The following is a 17,042-nucleotide window of genomic DNA, read 5'->3' as shown; positions in this document are numbered from 1 at the left end:
GATCTTTGGCTGTGGTCTCACCGAGATTAAAAAGCTCTATGAGGACCGCTGCCGTGGTAGAATTCTGGCCATCACAGAGGACAGTCACCACCCCGGGCATGAGCTCTTCACCCCACTGCCCTCAGGCAAGAGATACAAGAGCATACGGACACTTACCACTAGATTCTTCAATAGCTTCTATCCACAAGCAGTGTGATTGGCAAACACATTTAGCCATGCCCCTCGGACCACACCTACACCATCTACCTCATTATGATTTCTTATTTATTGCACATCGCCAGTCATTGTTTACACTTCTGCATTGTTTACATTCAAACTGTTTACTTGTTTACTTGTACATTGTCTACTGTTTGTTTGTATATTGTCTTGATGCACTGACTGCACTTTGTGTTTTTACACTTGTTTTAGCAATCAAGAGACTTTCTGTCAATAAGAATTCCATTGTACCAGTACATGTACCGGTTACATATGGTAATAAAGTTCAAGTTCGAGCTCAACCTCTTTTTCAGGTTCCTGCCTACTGCTTGTTCCTCCAGGGACCAGCAGCTTGTGTGTGAAGAGATGGTTCTGTTGGAGAAAGTCAGTCTTAATAAAGACATTGAAAGCAACTGAGTGTCCTGTGTAACTGAGGGGGTGGCTGGGCTCTTGAGCAAGTAAAATGGTTGCAGTTATCTGCAATCGTGCATGGGCTTTTAAACCAGTAAGGGTCTAATGGAACCCTTTCCCACTGAATTGTAGTTCCTGAAGGATGAGGTCTCATTACTTTGGTTAATTGAGGTTCCACGCTTCCACCATGACATTTTAACCCGGTTCCTAGATTTCAGAGGGGGTGTTGGCAAAATGGTGTATGTGTCTAGTAACTTAAGGTTATTGCAATTTTTTGGTGACTTTTAAGCAGCATTACCTTCTCAAGCTTCACATCAGCTGGGGTTTCAGACTAATTGCATTAAAGAAATGTTAGTAAAGCATTGAGTGGGATTTAGATGTAACCATGTAGAATTGGAGCTGCATCTCTCCATCCAGACCTCATTTCTGCCCCTAAAGGTGAGGGTCTTCCTGCACCTAAGGTCTTCCATCTAAAAATGCTGCTGTATAAATGGGTGCAGTTGGCAGCTGAATTGGCTTAAACTGCATGTATCCAATTCCAAATAGATCTTTATAGTGTGAGGTGGTGAGGGAAAGATACTCAATTTTAGTCCTAAATAGATGTTAATTAGCTTTTACAGCAGTCTTTGCTACTGCTGCTATGTGTTTTGTGGTAGCAGTCCTTTGTGTACTGGGAGGGGTTGTAAGACATTAGGAAATGGACAGCTGTAGCACTAATTGTACTCTTCTGGAAGATCTGTTTCACTTAAGCTTTTTTTCACAGTTCAGAAATGGACAAGATGTCTGTTATAAAGAACATTATATATAGAACCTGTAAAATGGCTTCTCAAGCTACTTTACAGTAGCAAAATCCAAAGAGGAGGTAGCAGGATTACAGAAATTTTGGAATGCAGTAGGACAGTAAAAAGGTAGGCACAGAACCCCTCTAAAGAATGTTTTGATTGATCACTTGCTCAGCACCTGGGCAGGATTCTGGCTGTTGACTTCTGGACATACCCAGATTTGTCCACTGTGGATGTAGACACCCTGGTGAGCAGGTTATTGCAGTAATCCATTTCAGAGAAGATGAAAAGGGTGACTAACTTTTGAGGTGCAGTTAGGGTCAACATCGGACATAATATTACTAAGGTGGAAGAATATTGATTTTTAGAATATTTTCCACATCTAGGAGCCTGGATCGATTATCACACCCAGGTGCAGTGTCCCCCACAGACAGGGTTACTGCACTGGCTTTACATAGCTAATGGGAGGAGATACCCATAGGAGCATAGTGGTGAAACAGACGTACACATATCAATGGAAAGTCTTATACTACTGTTTGTGCAACAGTACATAAATATTACATTATTTATTTATTTAGATATGCGATTCCATATTATATTCCCTGTTAATCAAATTCTAAAAGTATGCTTTTGTTTACTCTGATAAGCGTATTTGCCAAAAAGGTTAAAATGATCAATTTTCACAAAGTATATAAACATACAGTAATATGGTCAGAAGGAGCATGTAAAAATGTTTCCAAAATAACCACCTGTAAGACTTTGATGCTTAAAATTTTTAGGGAGAAATGGAATACTGGTGTGTATTTTTTCTTTAAACTACCAAGACCAACCATATACAGTTTACATAATATGTTTATGTTCTAAATTAATATCTTTTATGGGCCTGTGAAAGGCATACTTTGTATGAGTGGAAACAAATGCGTGAACAGATTAACAAAATGCAGTGGTGTTACTTTTAGGCAATGAAAAAAGTCTTTTTTTACAAAAGAATGTGGACCAGGGAAATACTTTGAGGTTACAGCTTGTCCAGGGTCAATCATTATTAATACTATTAGTAATATCTTCAGCAAAGACTGATACATAAAATATTTCTGCATAATTAAAATTTATGATAAAGATGGTAGGTTGTGTACTTTCGTCCAACTGAGCAATCTTGCTTTCATAAAATTGCAACCTTTTAATATATAATGATTAACATGTTGTAATACACATTTTAAAATTATTAGAAGTCTAAAGAATATACAACTTAGATTCTTAATTGAATAAAGATTGTCCCTCACCAGTGATCAGGATTCAAAACCACGTGTTTTCAGGTGACAGCTCAAATGCTGTACATGAGAGAAGCTTTATTAGCTTATCAGTTTTACAAGGTGATTCCAGATCCTATTAACATAAGCTAATTCGCATATGGTATAATGCAGTATGACACAATTGACACATTTTGATGCGACACGCCCACCACGTTATACCGCAGCGCACCCGGCTCATTTTGAATGGCTGCATCTGTACACCATTTTGCCAACACCCACTCTGAAATCTAGGAGTCAGGTTAACACGTCATGGTGGAAGCAGACTTTGCCACAGAACGAGGTAGTAACCTCAATTAACCAAGGTAGCAAGACCCCATCCTTCAGGAACTCCAACGCAGTGGCAAAGGACGCCATTAGACCCTTCCAGGTTTAAAAGCCCATGCACGACTGTGGATAATTAAACCCATTTTACTCACTCAAGAGCCCAGCCACCCAATCAGTTACCCAGGACACCCAGTCACTTTCAATGTCTTTATTAGGACTGACTTTCTCCAACAGAACCATCTCTTCACACACAAGCCGCTGGTTCCTGGAGGAACAAGCAGTAGGCAGGAACCTGAAAAAGAGGTTAAAACCCACTGAGTGCAGGAATAAGATTTCTCTCCTGTTGTAATCACAGAAAAGAATTAGCTCCTGAAAGAAAAAGCCTCCATGCACAAAGGGGTGCAGTTTAGGAATCTGCAATTGGAGCTAGTTCGCATGGTACCCAGCACTGCTAGCAAGCAAGGGTTAGCTACATTTAGAGACATTGGTACCCTGCAACCTACCCCTCAGTCCCTGGAGCCCTCATCCTTTCCTAGACAGGGGGTCCTGACACAGCGCCCGTCGGCATCAGGGCTCTCCAGCACTGGGATTTCTGCAAGAGAGGAGTAGTCGGGTAAAAGAGTTGTATGGCCCAAGACATCAGATGTGCACTGGAAGAGAAACAAGTGGTGGAGAAAAGCTTAAGAACAGGAAAAACTCACTGCGGGCATCAAAGCAGCCCTCCACACACTGCCGGTCAGAGGGTAGACACAGCTCTGTGGAGCACATGAAGTAGATCTGGAGGAGAGGAGAACGGGAATAGGGATTTTAAAGTAAGGATAAATGAAAACTCAGCATGTAGTTTTACATGCATCTCTAGTGCCTGCATCCTCAAAATACCTTACCTCCTCATTGATGTAGGAGTAGGACGTGCTGTCCAGGAACTGGAAGGTCTGGATGTGGAAGCGGCGGTGGTGCTTGGGCAGAGGCAGCTTGGAGTGGATGTGCAGGGTGGACGTGTGGCCATAGTCCAGAGGGTTGGGGCAGCTGCAGAGAGGCAACAAGATCAGGATCCTGCCTGCAACCCACTGACCAGCCCAGGGTTAGAGCTGCACAAGCAGGAGCCCCTCACCCATCATAGAGCAGCACCCAGACAGCCTGGCCAGAGCGGGGGTAGGCAACACAGTAGTGCACCAGCAGCACCAGGTTGGGGTCTGGAGCATTCAGCAGTCGCACCTCCAGGTAGACGGGGTTCCCAAGCAGGAGCTGGAGAGGCCGGTGGTACTGGGGGTAGAACCTGGAGTAGCTCTCATCTAGGGGAAGATGGAGAAGGGTTGGGTAGAGCTGTATACCGAGGCCAGATTATGAAGTCATGGCATTGTGGAGTCTAGTATAGCCAGAGCTGTTTCACGACTGGATCAAGAACAAATATCCTTATGTACCGTACACCAATTAGCCCTAAAGTCATGGCATATAATACCCCCTTGAGGGTACCTGCCAGAATACCATGAACAACCCTCACCTGTAGCAATCCGAAGCTGCACCCCAAACACACCCCGAGACAGGACAGCAGAGGGCAGGTAGGGGCTCTTCACCAGGTAGCCTGTGCTGGCCAGGTTTCTCTCAGCATAGCGACACTCCACCAGCAGTCTGGAGAGCAAGCAACCCTTAATTCACCTGTGCCATGTTCTGCCAATGGCTTAGTACAAATCTGCTTGGCAAGAGCTGGGGGTCTGAACTATTTTGCAAGATTGTCCTGCTCACCTGAAGGGGCTGTCCCTGGTGATGACTCCATAGTTCTGGCTGTTCTGTCTGGCCAGAGTCTCCACCTCAGCCAGGTAGATGGTGGTCTCTCCCACCACCTAAGCAGGCAAGTTAGTGAACCAAAGATTTATCCAAGCTTATCCTAATCAGAAGTTCAGATCTCACGCAACTACAATTTCACTGCTTCTAGACAGGTCTGTTCCTCACTGTACTCACAAAGGCATGGGTCCCACAGCCAGTGACGGGGAATTTGAAGATGGCAAGTTCAGGGGTACAGATGACAGGGGAGCAGGATGTATTGCTAGCAATCACCAGGCTGGCAGGATCCACAGGGGGTATAGAGATGGTCCGAGGGACAGCAAAGACAAAGTGCCTGTCGGCAGTGCACTCTGGGGAGAGAACGGCACTTCAGGATCTGTATGTTTCTCGTCAGGAAGGTGCCCTGGACTGGCTCAGTAAGGAGAGGCCTACCCTCCAGTGGATAGTAGCAGGAGGATGTTTCTGGGTCCACACAGCATCCCTTGACCAGGCAGTGGGCTGGAGAAATGCGCTCTGGAGAGCAGGCCACCCGATGGCTCCTGGGTAGTTTACATCCTGGGAAAACCAGACTGGATCCATCAGCACAACTATGGAGCCAATTACCAACTCTCAAACCTATTCACTCACCCTCCCTTGGGCTGTAGGGGCGATATGGGCAGGACATCACAATCTCCCCTCTTGGGCCATCCCTGGGAATGTACACCACCTTCACAGTGTAGCGCTGGTCCTGCAATAAGGAGGGTAATGGAATTCCAGTCAACAGAATGTTAATGGTGTAGTGTGCTCTCACGAGGCACCAGTTCTGTAGGGGTTTGGGCATTTACTGGGACAATTATTAATTGTAGCAGTAAATCACAAAATTGATTCTTTTAATGGCCTTAGAATCCAACCATGCGATATAACTCAAACAACGCACACACACAGGTACTAATACACGAGGATACATTTATTAATACATAGAATATGCATGTGAACCTAACAGATCTTATCGTGAGGGTTATCAGAATACAAAAGGTATATATTCATCCAGTTATGAAGAGTTACACATATCAAGAGGACATACGTTCAGTATATCATTCATTTAGACCATCATTCGTTTCGTAAATGAACTTGGTTATAACTGCTACATAAGATACTCAAAACAAGTACATAACTCTTAGGAATTAAATTGATATCAACTGGTTGGGATAACAATTGAATTCTCGAGCAGTAATGCAGTGAAGTTGAATACTCATCCAATCTTTGGGGATTCAGATCTCCTGTGGGCTCTCTGGCCCCGTGCCAGGCTGTGCTGTTCGGCTTGCGACGGTGCGCTGCTGATGCTCTCTGAAGACCGGCTAGTTAGTTTTGGCTGAAACTAGGAAGAGTTTGTGCACAGGAGAAAAGATGACTGTGGGTCCCAGCAGGTCAGGAAGAGGACCGGTTCGTTCCTGATGAAGCGCTAGTTCTGAATAGTGATTCAGCTGTCCACAGTTCCGACCTGTTCACGAGGCTTGCTGCTGATGCAAACCTCGGGTGGATCCTCTGGTTACTCTCTGGCAACCTCCGCTCTCGACTCTTAGAACAAAGGAAAGTTCTGGCACTCGGACACACTGGCCGTTCCGTGGTTGTCCGGGCTGAGTCTCAGGATGGTCAGGAGGTGCGCTGCGAGAATGTCCTGCCCTTGGGAGCCTTTCTGCTCCTGGACCGTCCTGCCCTGGAATTGTCTCGCACCCCTGGAATTCTCCTTAGAATTCTCTTTAGAATAGTCTCCAGAATAGTCTCCTCATGCTCTCTGTGTTGCCTGTTTTTACCTGGAGGAACTTCAGCTCGTTCATTGGCTGAAAGTTTCATGGGCATCAGAGACCCACGTGGGTTACTCAGCCCTACCAGTCCCTGATTGGTTGATCAAGGTGAGATATGAGTCACTTACTCCTGACACTTAGGAATGCAGTCCAGATACCACCACCAATGTGCAGCATCCACCAAATAGCTGAGCAAGAACTGAGATCAGAAAATGGCACAACATGGTTACCAAATATACATATACAGTATAGTGCAGTATGTGTCTAGTAATTTTAGGTTACTGCAATTTTTGGTGCTATTAAACAGCATTACCTTCTCAAGCTTCACATCAGCTGGGGTTTTCAGCCTAATTACATTACTGAAATGTTAGTAAAGCATTGAGTGGGATTTAGATGTAACCATGTAAAATTGGAGCTGCATCTCTCCATCCAGACCTCATTTCTGCCCCTAAATGTGAGGGTCTTCTTGCACCTAAGGTCTTCCATCTAAAAATGCTGCTGTATAAATAAGTGTAGTTGAAAGCTGAATTGCCTTAAACTACATGTGTCTGGTCATCGGCCTGATCACAGATGGTGAAGAGTCTGCGTACAGGGAGGAGGTTGAAACCCTGGCAGCATGGTGCCAGAAGAACAACCTCTTTCTGAACATCAGTAAGACTAAGGAGATGATTGTGGACTATAGGAAACACCAGGGAGTAGATCACACACCTATCTACATCAATGGGACTGCAGTGGAGAGGGTCAGCAGTTTTAAGTCCCTGGGAGTTAACATCTCAGAGGACTTAACCTGGATCCACCACACCAACACCGTGGTCAAAACAGCATGGCAGCGCCTATTCTTTCTCCGTAGGCTAAAGACGTTTGGCATGCCATCACATATCCAGGCCAACTTCTACAGGTGCACTATTGAGAGCATCCTGACTGGTTGCATCACTGCCTGGTTTGGGAACTGCTCCACCCGGGATCGCAAAGTACTGCAGAGGGTGGTGAAGTCAGCGCAGCTCATTACCGGCTGTGAGCTACCAAACATCCAGGATATCTACTCAGCTAGATGTCTGAAGAAGGCCAGGTCCATTCTCAAGGATCCCAGTCATCCCAGTCACAAACTGTTTTCCCTCCTACCATCCGGTAAACGGTACCGAAGCATTCGGTCCAAGTCCAACAGACTACAGAACAGCTTCTACCTCCAAGCAATAAGACTGCTAAATAGCCAACCTGCAGCTCCTTTAGCAAATCACCTGTAATGACTACATGGACACACGGTTTTCACTGTATTCAGCATAACTGCACTACTTGTATATATTGCACACACCATGGACACATAGCAGCTCTACTCATATTGAGTTTTATTCAATTTCTATTACATCTATTATTATGTAACCTGATTTTTGTAACCTCAATTTTGTGATTTTTGTGTTTTTGTGAATTTTGTGATTTCATTGCCAGCAACTACTGCTGCACGCTGTATTGTCGTGCATTTGATAAATAAACTTTGATTTGATTTGATTTTCCAATTCCAAATAGCAGTGATCTTTCTAATCTAGTTGGTGCTCTTACTTCTCTGGCGAGAGAAAGATACTCAGCTGTAATCAATGTTAGTTTTTAAATGTTAATTAGCTTTTACAGCAGTCTTTGCTGCTACTGTCACTATTGTTTTGTGGTAGCAGTTCTTTGTATACTTAACTTTTTTCATTTACAAATCATCTACTGGGAGGGGTTGCAAGACACATGGAATTGGACAGCTGTAGCACTAACTGTTCTTCTGGAAGACCTGTTTCACTTAAGCTTTTTTTTTTCACGGTTCAGAAATGGTCAAAGTGTCTATTATAAAGAACATTATTGAACCTGTTAAGTGGCTTCTCAAGCCACTTTACAGTAGCAGAATTACAGAAATGTAAAAAGGGGTTTGGAATGCAGTAGGACAATAAAAAGGTAGGCACGGAACCCCTCTAAAGAATGTTTTGATTGATCACTTGCTCAACCCCTGGGCAGGATTCTGGCTGCTGACTTCTGGACATACCCAGATTTGTCCACTGTGGAGGTAGACACCCTGGTGAGCAGGGTATTGCAGTAATCCATTTCAGAGAAGATGAAAATGGTGACCAACATAGGACATAATATTACTAAGGAGGAGCCCAGCGTCATGACTTTAGTCCTGTTGCGGTTTAAAAGAAGGAAATTGTGTACTTAACACTTGCCATCCTATAGAAAAGCATCTAATTCTATGTTGTCAGCTCTCTGGTGTTGTTCTACAAATATCTAGATTATTATTCAATTATACAATAATACAATGTCTATAGACACCAGTGAAACAATATTCAATAAATCATTTTTTTTATCTGTCTTCTCCTTAAAAAAATATTTAATATATATGTATATTTGGAAACCATGTGCCATTCTGATCTCAATTCTTCTTACTCGACTTTCTGTATTTTCCTGCTTATTAACTTCGTCCCCTGTGAAACATCGATGAACGCCATCTGCACTAAAAACTGAGTTTTTAAAATTAGGCCTACTCACGCTGTCTCTGTATTAGGAATACAACTGGACGGAAATTAACTGGTTAAATGCTCCTGCTATGAACACACTTTCCACTTTGAACAAGAGTCTCACGTATTAAACGTGTTGTCACACGTGTCACCTGCCTTCGCTTTCAACGTCATGCCTAATATCAGCTGCTGAGAATGTATTGTAATATGGAGGTGTTTGCTGGCGTTTCGATTTCCTCAGGTCATCAACACAGCGGGATCTTCCAACACAGTGAAAGTTACTGCAATCTGCATTGCAGCTATCATGTTGAGAAAAAATCATTGTGAAATCTAAACACTTCACATTGAAATTCGATCTACGGCATTCATCACGATTTAATAAATATTGTTACAAGTTATATTAATGAGATTTACTGTTCCGCTTTGCTGTCCTTTTTCGCTTTTTTGATCCTTGTCAAGGTTATATTTCTATTGTTTCAGTTTAGACTGATGATACAAGAACAAGCTGATCACGCAGCGTACCCGGGCAGTCAACCTGTGTCACGTGATTTCACTCTCAACACTGTGTCCCAACCCTCAGCGCGTGAGAATGTTCTGGAGTTCCTTACCTGCTCCCGATTGGCCCACAGGACAGTGCGTGTACTGTATGTAAACCCCAACAGGAGGACCAATAGTTGTTCTTTCTCTTGAAGTGCTTCTGTGTGAAAATAGGGAGAGGAGTGGGTGTGATGGATTTCCTTTTATCCTGGATTGTTAGCATGGCTCTGTGTTGTAGTGGCCCAAGCCCAGCACAAGGGTCAAGTTGCTGTTTTTGGTGAAGAGGAAGGTTATGGTGGCTTTGAGACAAATTTGGGTTGTCCTGTATTCCGGGAGACCCTACCAGATGGATCTAATGGTTCATCTGCTAGAGAGATGAGAGGGGTGCTAAGTAGGGACGAGCAGGACTTGATGGAAATGGGCTCTGATGCTGAGGGGGAAGAGATGGATAAGGACTCGAGTGCTGATGTGCAGAGAGATGTGGCAGCAGTGACAACAGGTCCCTCTGGAGCAGATCTTCCCTCATCTGACCCTGGTAGGGAGCTTCTTCCCATCCATGGACTGAATACAACTGCATAGTGGTAAAGTAGTTCTGCTGTATTTCCTCTGAAGGGAAGTCTGGATGCATAGGAATGGTCATGGCCAGTGGAATATCTACATGACTGCTTTGAATATGGCTGCTCATGCTGGAAGGAAAGTAGGTTACAGCAGAAATTCCCTGTGAAGGAATTTTTGTCATCTAGAGTGAAGTGCATTCTTGTAGCTCTTCACAGGAACAAGTAAAGGTTTATTCCATGCTGAGAAGAGAAAACATGTTTGGCTGTGAAGTCTTCAGGTGTAATAAATAATGAGGTTCATTCCATGTTGAAAGGAAAGGTATTGGCTGGAACTTTTTTCATCATGGAATAAACCTTTACTTGATCCTTTGCTGATGCAGCTACCAACTTGAAGGTCTTGTACCCAGTAACACTTCTTGCTGTCCTCTCTTCCCTCCCAGAGTCTCAGTGTGACTCGGAGCAGCAGCAATCCCACAGCCGCCCCGTGCTGTCCTGTGGCAAGAGCAGCATGATGCTCAAGTTCTCTGTTCTGAGGTTCAGCTGAGTCTACCTGCTGAAGGGTGAGATTTTGCCCTACTTGTACTTGCACTAGTCCTATACACGGACAGGTTGTGCCATCCTCTGTTTCGGAGATCAAAACCTGTTCATGTGCCATCTGAGCTGTAAAACAAAGGATTGTGCTGAAGTGGTATCCCCAAAAGTAGCAGGACAGCCTCTCCAAACAATTGTCCCTGTACCTCAGTGGGTAAATACACCTCCAGAGTATTTTGTTTGACTTTGAACATCACACCCTTTCATTGGGATGGGTAGGGAAATACAAGCTGAGGGCTAAATACTTCTGTGACTATCCCTCCTAATTCTATGAGGTCTACAGTGCATCCAAATGTGCTTTTTGCTCCATGGAATGTATGTCATGCAGTGGGTTACTTGCTCCATAGTTGTAATTATGAATATAAGATTTTAAACTAGAGATGGGGGAGGGTGTGATATACAAATGTAAAATAACCTCAACCTCATGGTGGCTTGCTAAATGGGTGCATCTGTGCATGAGGTGCTTGAAACCAGACCATTTACCAGGGAGATGTTCTCTTCTAGGTTAGAACAATACTAATGCTTATGTATCTAGGACTTTTTATGAAGACATGAGGAGTATACCTTTGTGACAATTCTCCAGTTTACAATGTTTCAAATGTAACCAAAGAGAACCTGTATGCATTCCAGTTCAGTACCTTTTGATCAATTAGATTGAGAAAAGAGCAGGCAAGTGTGGAGGACCAGACTTAGGGACATGATGCAGTAGATGTCCCTTGCAAAGGGAAGATCTCTGTGTTTTCTTGGTTTCTGGTGCTGTACAGAGCTGCTGTGAAAGGCCACTTACCTGTAAGCCTCTAACATTCCACCTTCTCCCAGGCAAAATTGCACCTTTCTCAGTCACCAGTCTCCCAAAGCACTGTGGGCACAAGCTGTGGACCACCAGGAGCTGGCTGATGCTGGTGGCTTCCTACAAAGGGTGTTACATCAGGAATGGGTAAGGGGAAGTTCTGGGCTTGGACTGGCCCCCTGGTGGAGATTAAGGTTCGGAGTGAGTGACTGGGCAAGGGGTTTTACTGCTGGTCCCTGGTAATGCAGGAGGCTGTTACCCAACAAGACTGCTGCTTGTTGGCCACAAATGGAACAGGGAGCTTGATGTGGCATTTTGAGCAGTTCCAGTGTTCCCTAATTGTGCCTTGAAATTGTGGGTTACAGCATTACACAGTGCTGATTGATGTTTGGAGCTTCCTTATGATGTGAGATGCATCTTAAAATGACATAGCTGCCTCTATGCCATGTGCTATAATGCATGCACTGCATCTATTGCTGATTTGCTTTTTGTACCTACAAACATGAGATTCTACCAAAGAAAATTGGGTTCTTGTGCAGGTTCCTCTGGCAGCCTGGTGTCTGCACTGGACACTCCATCCTGTGGATACTCTGTGACTGCAGGGCTGTACCTGAACACCCTGACCATCCTGTACACTGGCTGCCATGTCCGGCTTGTGGTGAGGCTGAGCTTGAGGTTTTGCTTTTCTTGAGTATCTAGCATACCTGCCTGTAATATGAGCAATTGACATGTTCTTCCATTTCCAACTTTACAGTATACTTGAAAGTAAGCCCTTGTCTGAACAAATGGGTATTGGTAGGATTGTAAGACAGTGGTCTACAAGAAGTTGGTTCAGATGGCCAGTGTTAATTTGACCTGTCAAGTCACTTTCTAGTTGCCCACTTCTAAATTGGTCTGCTAAACTACAGTACATGTGCACCAATTGTTTTAGTTGACTAAAAGCAAGGTTAGTTTTAATCATTCTAGTCAAGCAGTTTACTTATGTAGTTAAAAAGCATAAGCCTTTGTGTCACGATCCCCAGAAAGGGCAAATCAAGTGCAAGAAATTTGTGTACAAGATGTACAGTATTAACCCTTTGCTGCGGAGATCTTCCGAATCCTTCCTCATCTATTTTGGTACATATGTATGGAACTGTTTTGTGATGTTTCAAAACATTATACATTTGAGGCTCCTGACAATACTGAGTTTGCTAATAACTATAGTGGAATTAATGCTTGAGTTAATTAAACCTATTCAAATTGGGCAGGTAACATCTGTGTTCTTTTCCTCACTGGTATAATATGGTGTCAAAAGGGCTAGTTAATATTTGTCAGAACACCTACCATAGTTTAGGTGTTAATGACTTTGTGCTCTTAACAGTGACAGGCCTGAGCTTCAGGTGTCACAGCTCTTTAAGCTCATGTTATTAAGAAATGGGTGAATGCCAGCATGTGCTGAAAAATGTTGGTGCCATGATCCTATTTCTCGCATAGCTTCACACCCAGCCACACAAGTATGTTGTCCTCTTTTCTAATGGTTATTTCATGCTGTGTGCACTCTACTTCTCCGAGCACTTTGTCCTGGTTCTTCATTTTGAGAAGATGAACAAAAACTGTGTTTTGATGGTGCCGTTAGAAAGCTGAAATGCAGAACATGTGGCATGTTAAACCAATATTCTTTAAGCATAGCTTCTTGCACTGATCTCCAGTCAAGACACTTGTTTATTCCTGCTTAGTCTTCTGGTTAACTTGAGCACAAGCAACAGTGCAGAAAGTGGATGTTTTAATACAAGTCTCTGCATGCTGTGACTCAACAAGCACGTCAGTATCTTACAGGAGCCTTTCCTGCTTGGCTTGTCCTATATAAAGTACTGCCAGACTCCAGATTGCTTTCTTCCTGCTGAAAGCATGGAGCACCACGAGCATTGCTTCCTTCCGTGCCTTTTCATTTTGTAAATACGAAGGTGTTCTAGTTCTTAATTACTAGTGTAGATGCTGATCTAGGTACCAATCAATTAAGCAACCATAAGAACTCATGACGTGAGGTGTGGAACGGACTGGCTGGAATTGTTTATCTTGCAGCCAGCCTGCTATCCGTCAGACAAGAAGTAAATGTATTGTCGCATGAAGTTCACCATTCACACATTTCAGTAGGAGTTTTAGATGGAATGACCTGTTAGATGAGTCTGGGTTCACTCCAAGATGCAATTTCCTCTCGGTCATGCTCATTGTGGAATATTTTTGTGAGTATTTAGTCTTTAAAATAGGATGGGGTGGAGGGTGAATTAAGACTGCAGATCATTCACCTTCAGGATGTTGGTTACAATCTTGGCTGTAAACATGCCTTCTACTGTTCTACAGAACAGCTCTCCTGAAAGTTCCTGGGTACTTTCAGATCTGCCGATTGCCAAGCCCACTTCCAGAGATTGCCATCACAACTTCATCTGTCTTATCCTTTATTTTTTTGCAGGACCAGCACTACACTGTGAAGGTGGTGTACCATCCCAATGATGGCCCAAGAGGGGAGATTGTGGTGTCCTGTCCCTATCGCCCCTACAAACCAAGGGAGGGTGAGTGTATAGTTTTGAGAGCTGGTAATTGGCTACACAACTGTGTTGATGGGTCCAATCTGGTCTCTCCAGGATGTAAACTACCCAGGAGCCATCGGTTGGCCTGCGGTCCAGGGAGGACTTCTCCAGCCCACTGCGTGGCCAAGGGATGCTGTGTGGACCCAGAAACATCCTCTTGCTACTATCCACTGGAGGGTAGGCCTCTCCTTACCGATCCAGTCCCAGGCACCTTCCTGACCAGAACAATGAAGATCCTGACATGTTCCTCTCTCCCCAGAGTGCACTGCTGACAAGCACTTTGTCTTTGCTGTCCCTCGGACCATCTCTGTACCCCCTGTGGATCCTGCCAGCCTGGTGATTGCTGGCAACACATCCTGCACCCCTGTCATCTGTACCTCAGAGTTTGCCATCTTCAAATTCCCTGTCACTGGCTGTGGGACCCATGCTTTTGTGAGTACACTGATCACTTTAAAATCAGTTCTCCTAATCCTCTATATAGGAGTGTCTAATTCCTTTATTAGAAGTAGGAGGGACCCGCTCAAGAGGCAGTTGATGGGTACTGACCTTGCTCTCTGCTCAGGTGGTAGGAGAGACCACCATCTACTTGGCTGAGGTGGAGACACGGGCAAGACGCAATATGCAGAGCTATGGAGTCATTACCAGGGACAGCCCCTTCAGGTGAGCAGGGTTTTGATCATCGAGATCTATTGTGCTGGCCAGCTTACCACATGGAGGAATATGGCTTGGCTACTGCTTCCTCTCCTCCTGCTCTCCAGACTGCCAGTGGAGTGCCGCTGTTCTGAGGGCAACCTGGCCAGTTCTGGCTACTTGGTGAAGAGCCCCTACCTGCCCTTTGCTGTCCTGTCGGAGGGAGTGTTTGGGGTGCAGCTCCAGATTGCTACAGGCGAGAGCTGTTTACAATCAAACAGCTCCTCAAGAGGGGTGTGTACGAGACACCATGGTTTGAGGGTTAAAAGAAATGACTATACATGAGTGAAATAACACTGGCTATACTAGACTTCACAAGGCCATGGTTTTATGATATGGCCACAGTATACAGCTCTACCCACCCCTTCTCCATCTTCCTCTAGACGAGAGCTACTCCAGGTTCTACCCTCAGTACCACTGTCCCCTCCGGCTCCTGCTGGGGAACCCAGTCTACCTGGAGGTGCGACTGCTGAACTCTCCAGACCCCAACCTGGTGCTGCTGGTGCACTACTGTGTTGCCTACCCCCGCTCTGGCCAGGCTGTCTGGGTGCTGCTCTATGATGGGTGAGGGGCTCCTACGTGTGCAGCTCTATCCCTGGGCTGGTCAGTGGGTTGCAGGCAGGGTACTGATCATGGTGCCTCTCTGCAGCTGCCCCAATCCTCTGGACTACGGCCACACTTCCACCCTCCACATCCACTCCAAGCTGCCTCTGCCCAAGCAACGCCGCTACAGAAATGTAGGCAATTTCATTTCTTAAATGTTTTTTTTAATAAAATATTCCCATCTGCTCTGACTTACTAATCTCGGCACCCTTGTTAGTGCATTTATTTCTTCAATTCCTTTCTACAGGTGTTTCAACACAGTAATATGTGAGGATTTGCAGTAACTTTGAAGTAACAGAGATCCCATGTATCATTGTTTATTGTTATTAATGTTTGTTTGTAACTTTCAATATTAAAATACAGTATCCTTGTAAAACTTGTGCTTCTTGTTCTTGTTTGTAACATACTGTACAGTATATGTTCTTCAAAGTTGGTTAAGTTTTTGAGTGACACGATTTGTTTATTTAATCGTTTTAAATAGTAAAATTAGGTTCTGTTGGGAGCTGATAGTAGTAGTGTCTGTGCAAATTATGATCTGGAGGGGCCCCTTTCCAAGATCTTACCTAGGGCCCCCAAAACGCTAGGACCAGCCCTGCCTGTATGACTCAGCAGAAATGATTCAAGGGCTGCAGTAGTAAGTTCTTACTCTTCTTCTGTTGAAGACGTCTGCTGGAGCCAAACTTTATTTTTCGCTGCTCAGACATGTAGGCGGGCAAAGTGGCGCCTGTGGATGCCCAGGGCTTTGATTTTTTTTAGAAATAAAATTTCATTACATATTACATACAGCGGACTCTGGTTCGTGGTGTTTAGAAAGGTCACCGCTGTGATTTTGACACGTTTTAAAATGGCGTAGCGCTGCTCCCCACCTGCTGTGTTCGTTTTAAACTATATTCAGATTTACAAAGCGTTCCAAGCTCTTCTCGCCCACTGCCTTCATTAAACAGTAACACATTTCTTATTGAAGACGTCATAGTGTTACGAAGGAGCTTAGTTTCGTTATAACTAATAAAGTCACTTCCAGCGCCTTCATAGCCCAGTGAAAGAAAATCGTCGTGACTACACAGAACCGGAATTCGCTGTAATTTTGTGCTTTAAAGCATTCCTGTTCTCAAACGTTCTTAGGCTTTGGTCGGGTGCAGGCGATCAATAAATAATACGAATTTGTTTGCTGGCTTTGCAAAGAGCTCGGGCGATATCCCGAGCGTGATCTTCGAGCATAGTGAGATCATACAGTACCTGCGTCGCAAGAGTCATTTTGAGTAATGCAGTATACAACTCCAACGCTTCGATGAGACGGTTAAAAGGTAAACGGACTTTTAGCAAGCTTTAATAATGGTATTAACAATAGTATTAACGAGGCTGACGGCTCAATACACTCTGTATTGTAATTTGCTATCTTTGTCAAAGCTAGACTTTTTTTTTTTTTTGGTTTAAATTAGTCCGCTGATTCAGGAACAAGCGAATCGTGCAGCGCTGTCCGGTGCTTAAGTGCTCCGTCAGCTCGTGTCACGTGACGTTCTCTTCCCGGTCTAGCGTTCCAACCCTCAGCGCGTGAGAATGTTCCGTCCTCCTTACGCGACGCTGATTGGGCCACAAGACAGCGCGCGACGCTGGGCGGGTATATAAACCCCGGCAGCAGCGCTTATAGGTATTCTTTGTGTTTTGTGTGTGTGTTTTGGAGTTTCTGAGA

At 44.5% G+C, this 17,042-nt stretch overlaps 1 protein-coding gene across 1 annotated transcript; it reads right to left on the bottom strand.

Annotated features, from left to right (window-relative positions):
• Nucleotides 1–3,468: 3,468 nt before the first annotated feature.
• On the bottom strand, nucleotides 3,469–5,564 carry LOC148833939 (zona pellucida sperm-binding protein 4-like). The gene is made up of 9 exons (XM_088915708.1): nucleotides 5,372–5,564; nucleotides 5,177–5,299; nucleotides 4,922–5,094; nucleotides 4,706–4,803; nucleotides 4,464–4,591; nucleotides 4,074–4,254; nucleotides 3,847–3,988; nucleotides 3,664–3,739; nucleotides 3,469–3,554 (listed from the first exon to the last, which is right to left on the bottom strand). The coding sequence occupies exons 1-9, from the start codon at nucleotides 5,562–5,564 to the stop codon at nucleotides 3,469–3,471; spliced, it is 1,200 nt and encodes a 399-aa protein (XP_088771834.1).
• Between the last annotated feature and the right edge of the window lie 11,478 nt (nucleotides 5,565–17,042).

Source organism: Atractosteus spatula, chromosome 5, assembly GCF_055471065.1.
Source record: "Atractosteus spatula isolate fAtrSpa1 chromosome 5, fAtrSpa1.hap1, whole genome shotgun sequence".
In the NCBI taxonomy this organism is placed as follows: domain Eukaryota; kingdom Metazoa; phylum Chordata; class Actinopteri; order Semionotiformes; family Lepisosteidae; genus Atractosteus; species Atractosteus spatula.
Note: the sequence above shows the minus strand (reverse complement) of the source record. Positions and strands in the feature narration are given on the sequence as shown.

What these genes read in the sequence shown, in the direction of transcription:
- LOC148833939 (XM_088915708.1), bottom strand. Translation starts at nt 5,564, where the DNA reads ATGCCCAAACCCCTACAGAACTGGTGCCTCGTGAGAGCACACTACACC. An exon ending in CCCCTACAGCCCAAGGGAGG is followed by an intron (nt 5,300 to 5,371) that starts GTGAGTGAATAG and finishes TGGTTTTCCCAG; the next exon opens with GATGTAAACTACCCAGGAGC. An exon ending in TGGGTGCTGCTCTATGATGG is followed by an intron (nt 3,989 to 4,073) that starts GTGAGGGGCTCC and finishes GCCTCTCTGCAG; the next exon opens with CTGCCCCAACCCTCTGGACT.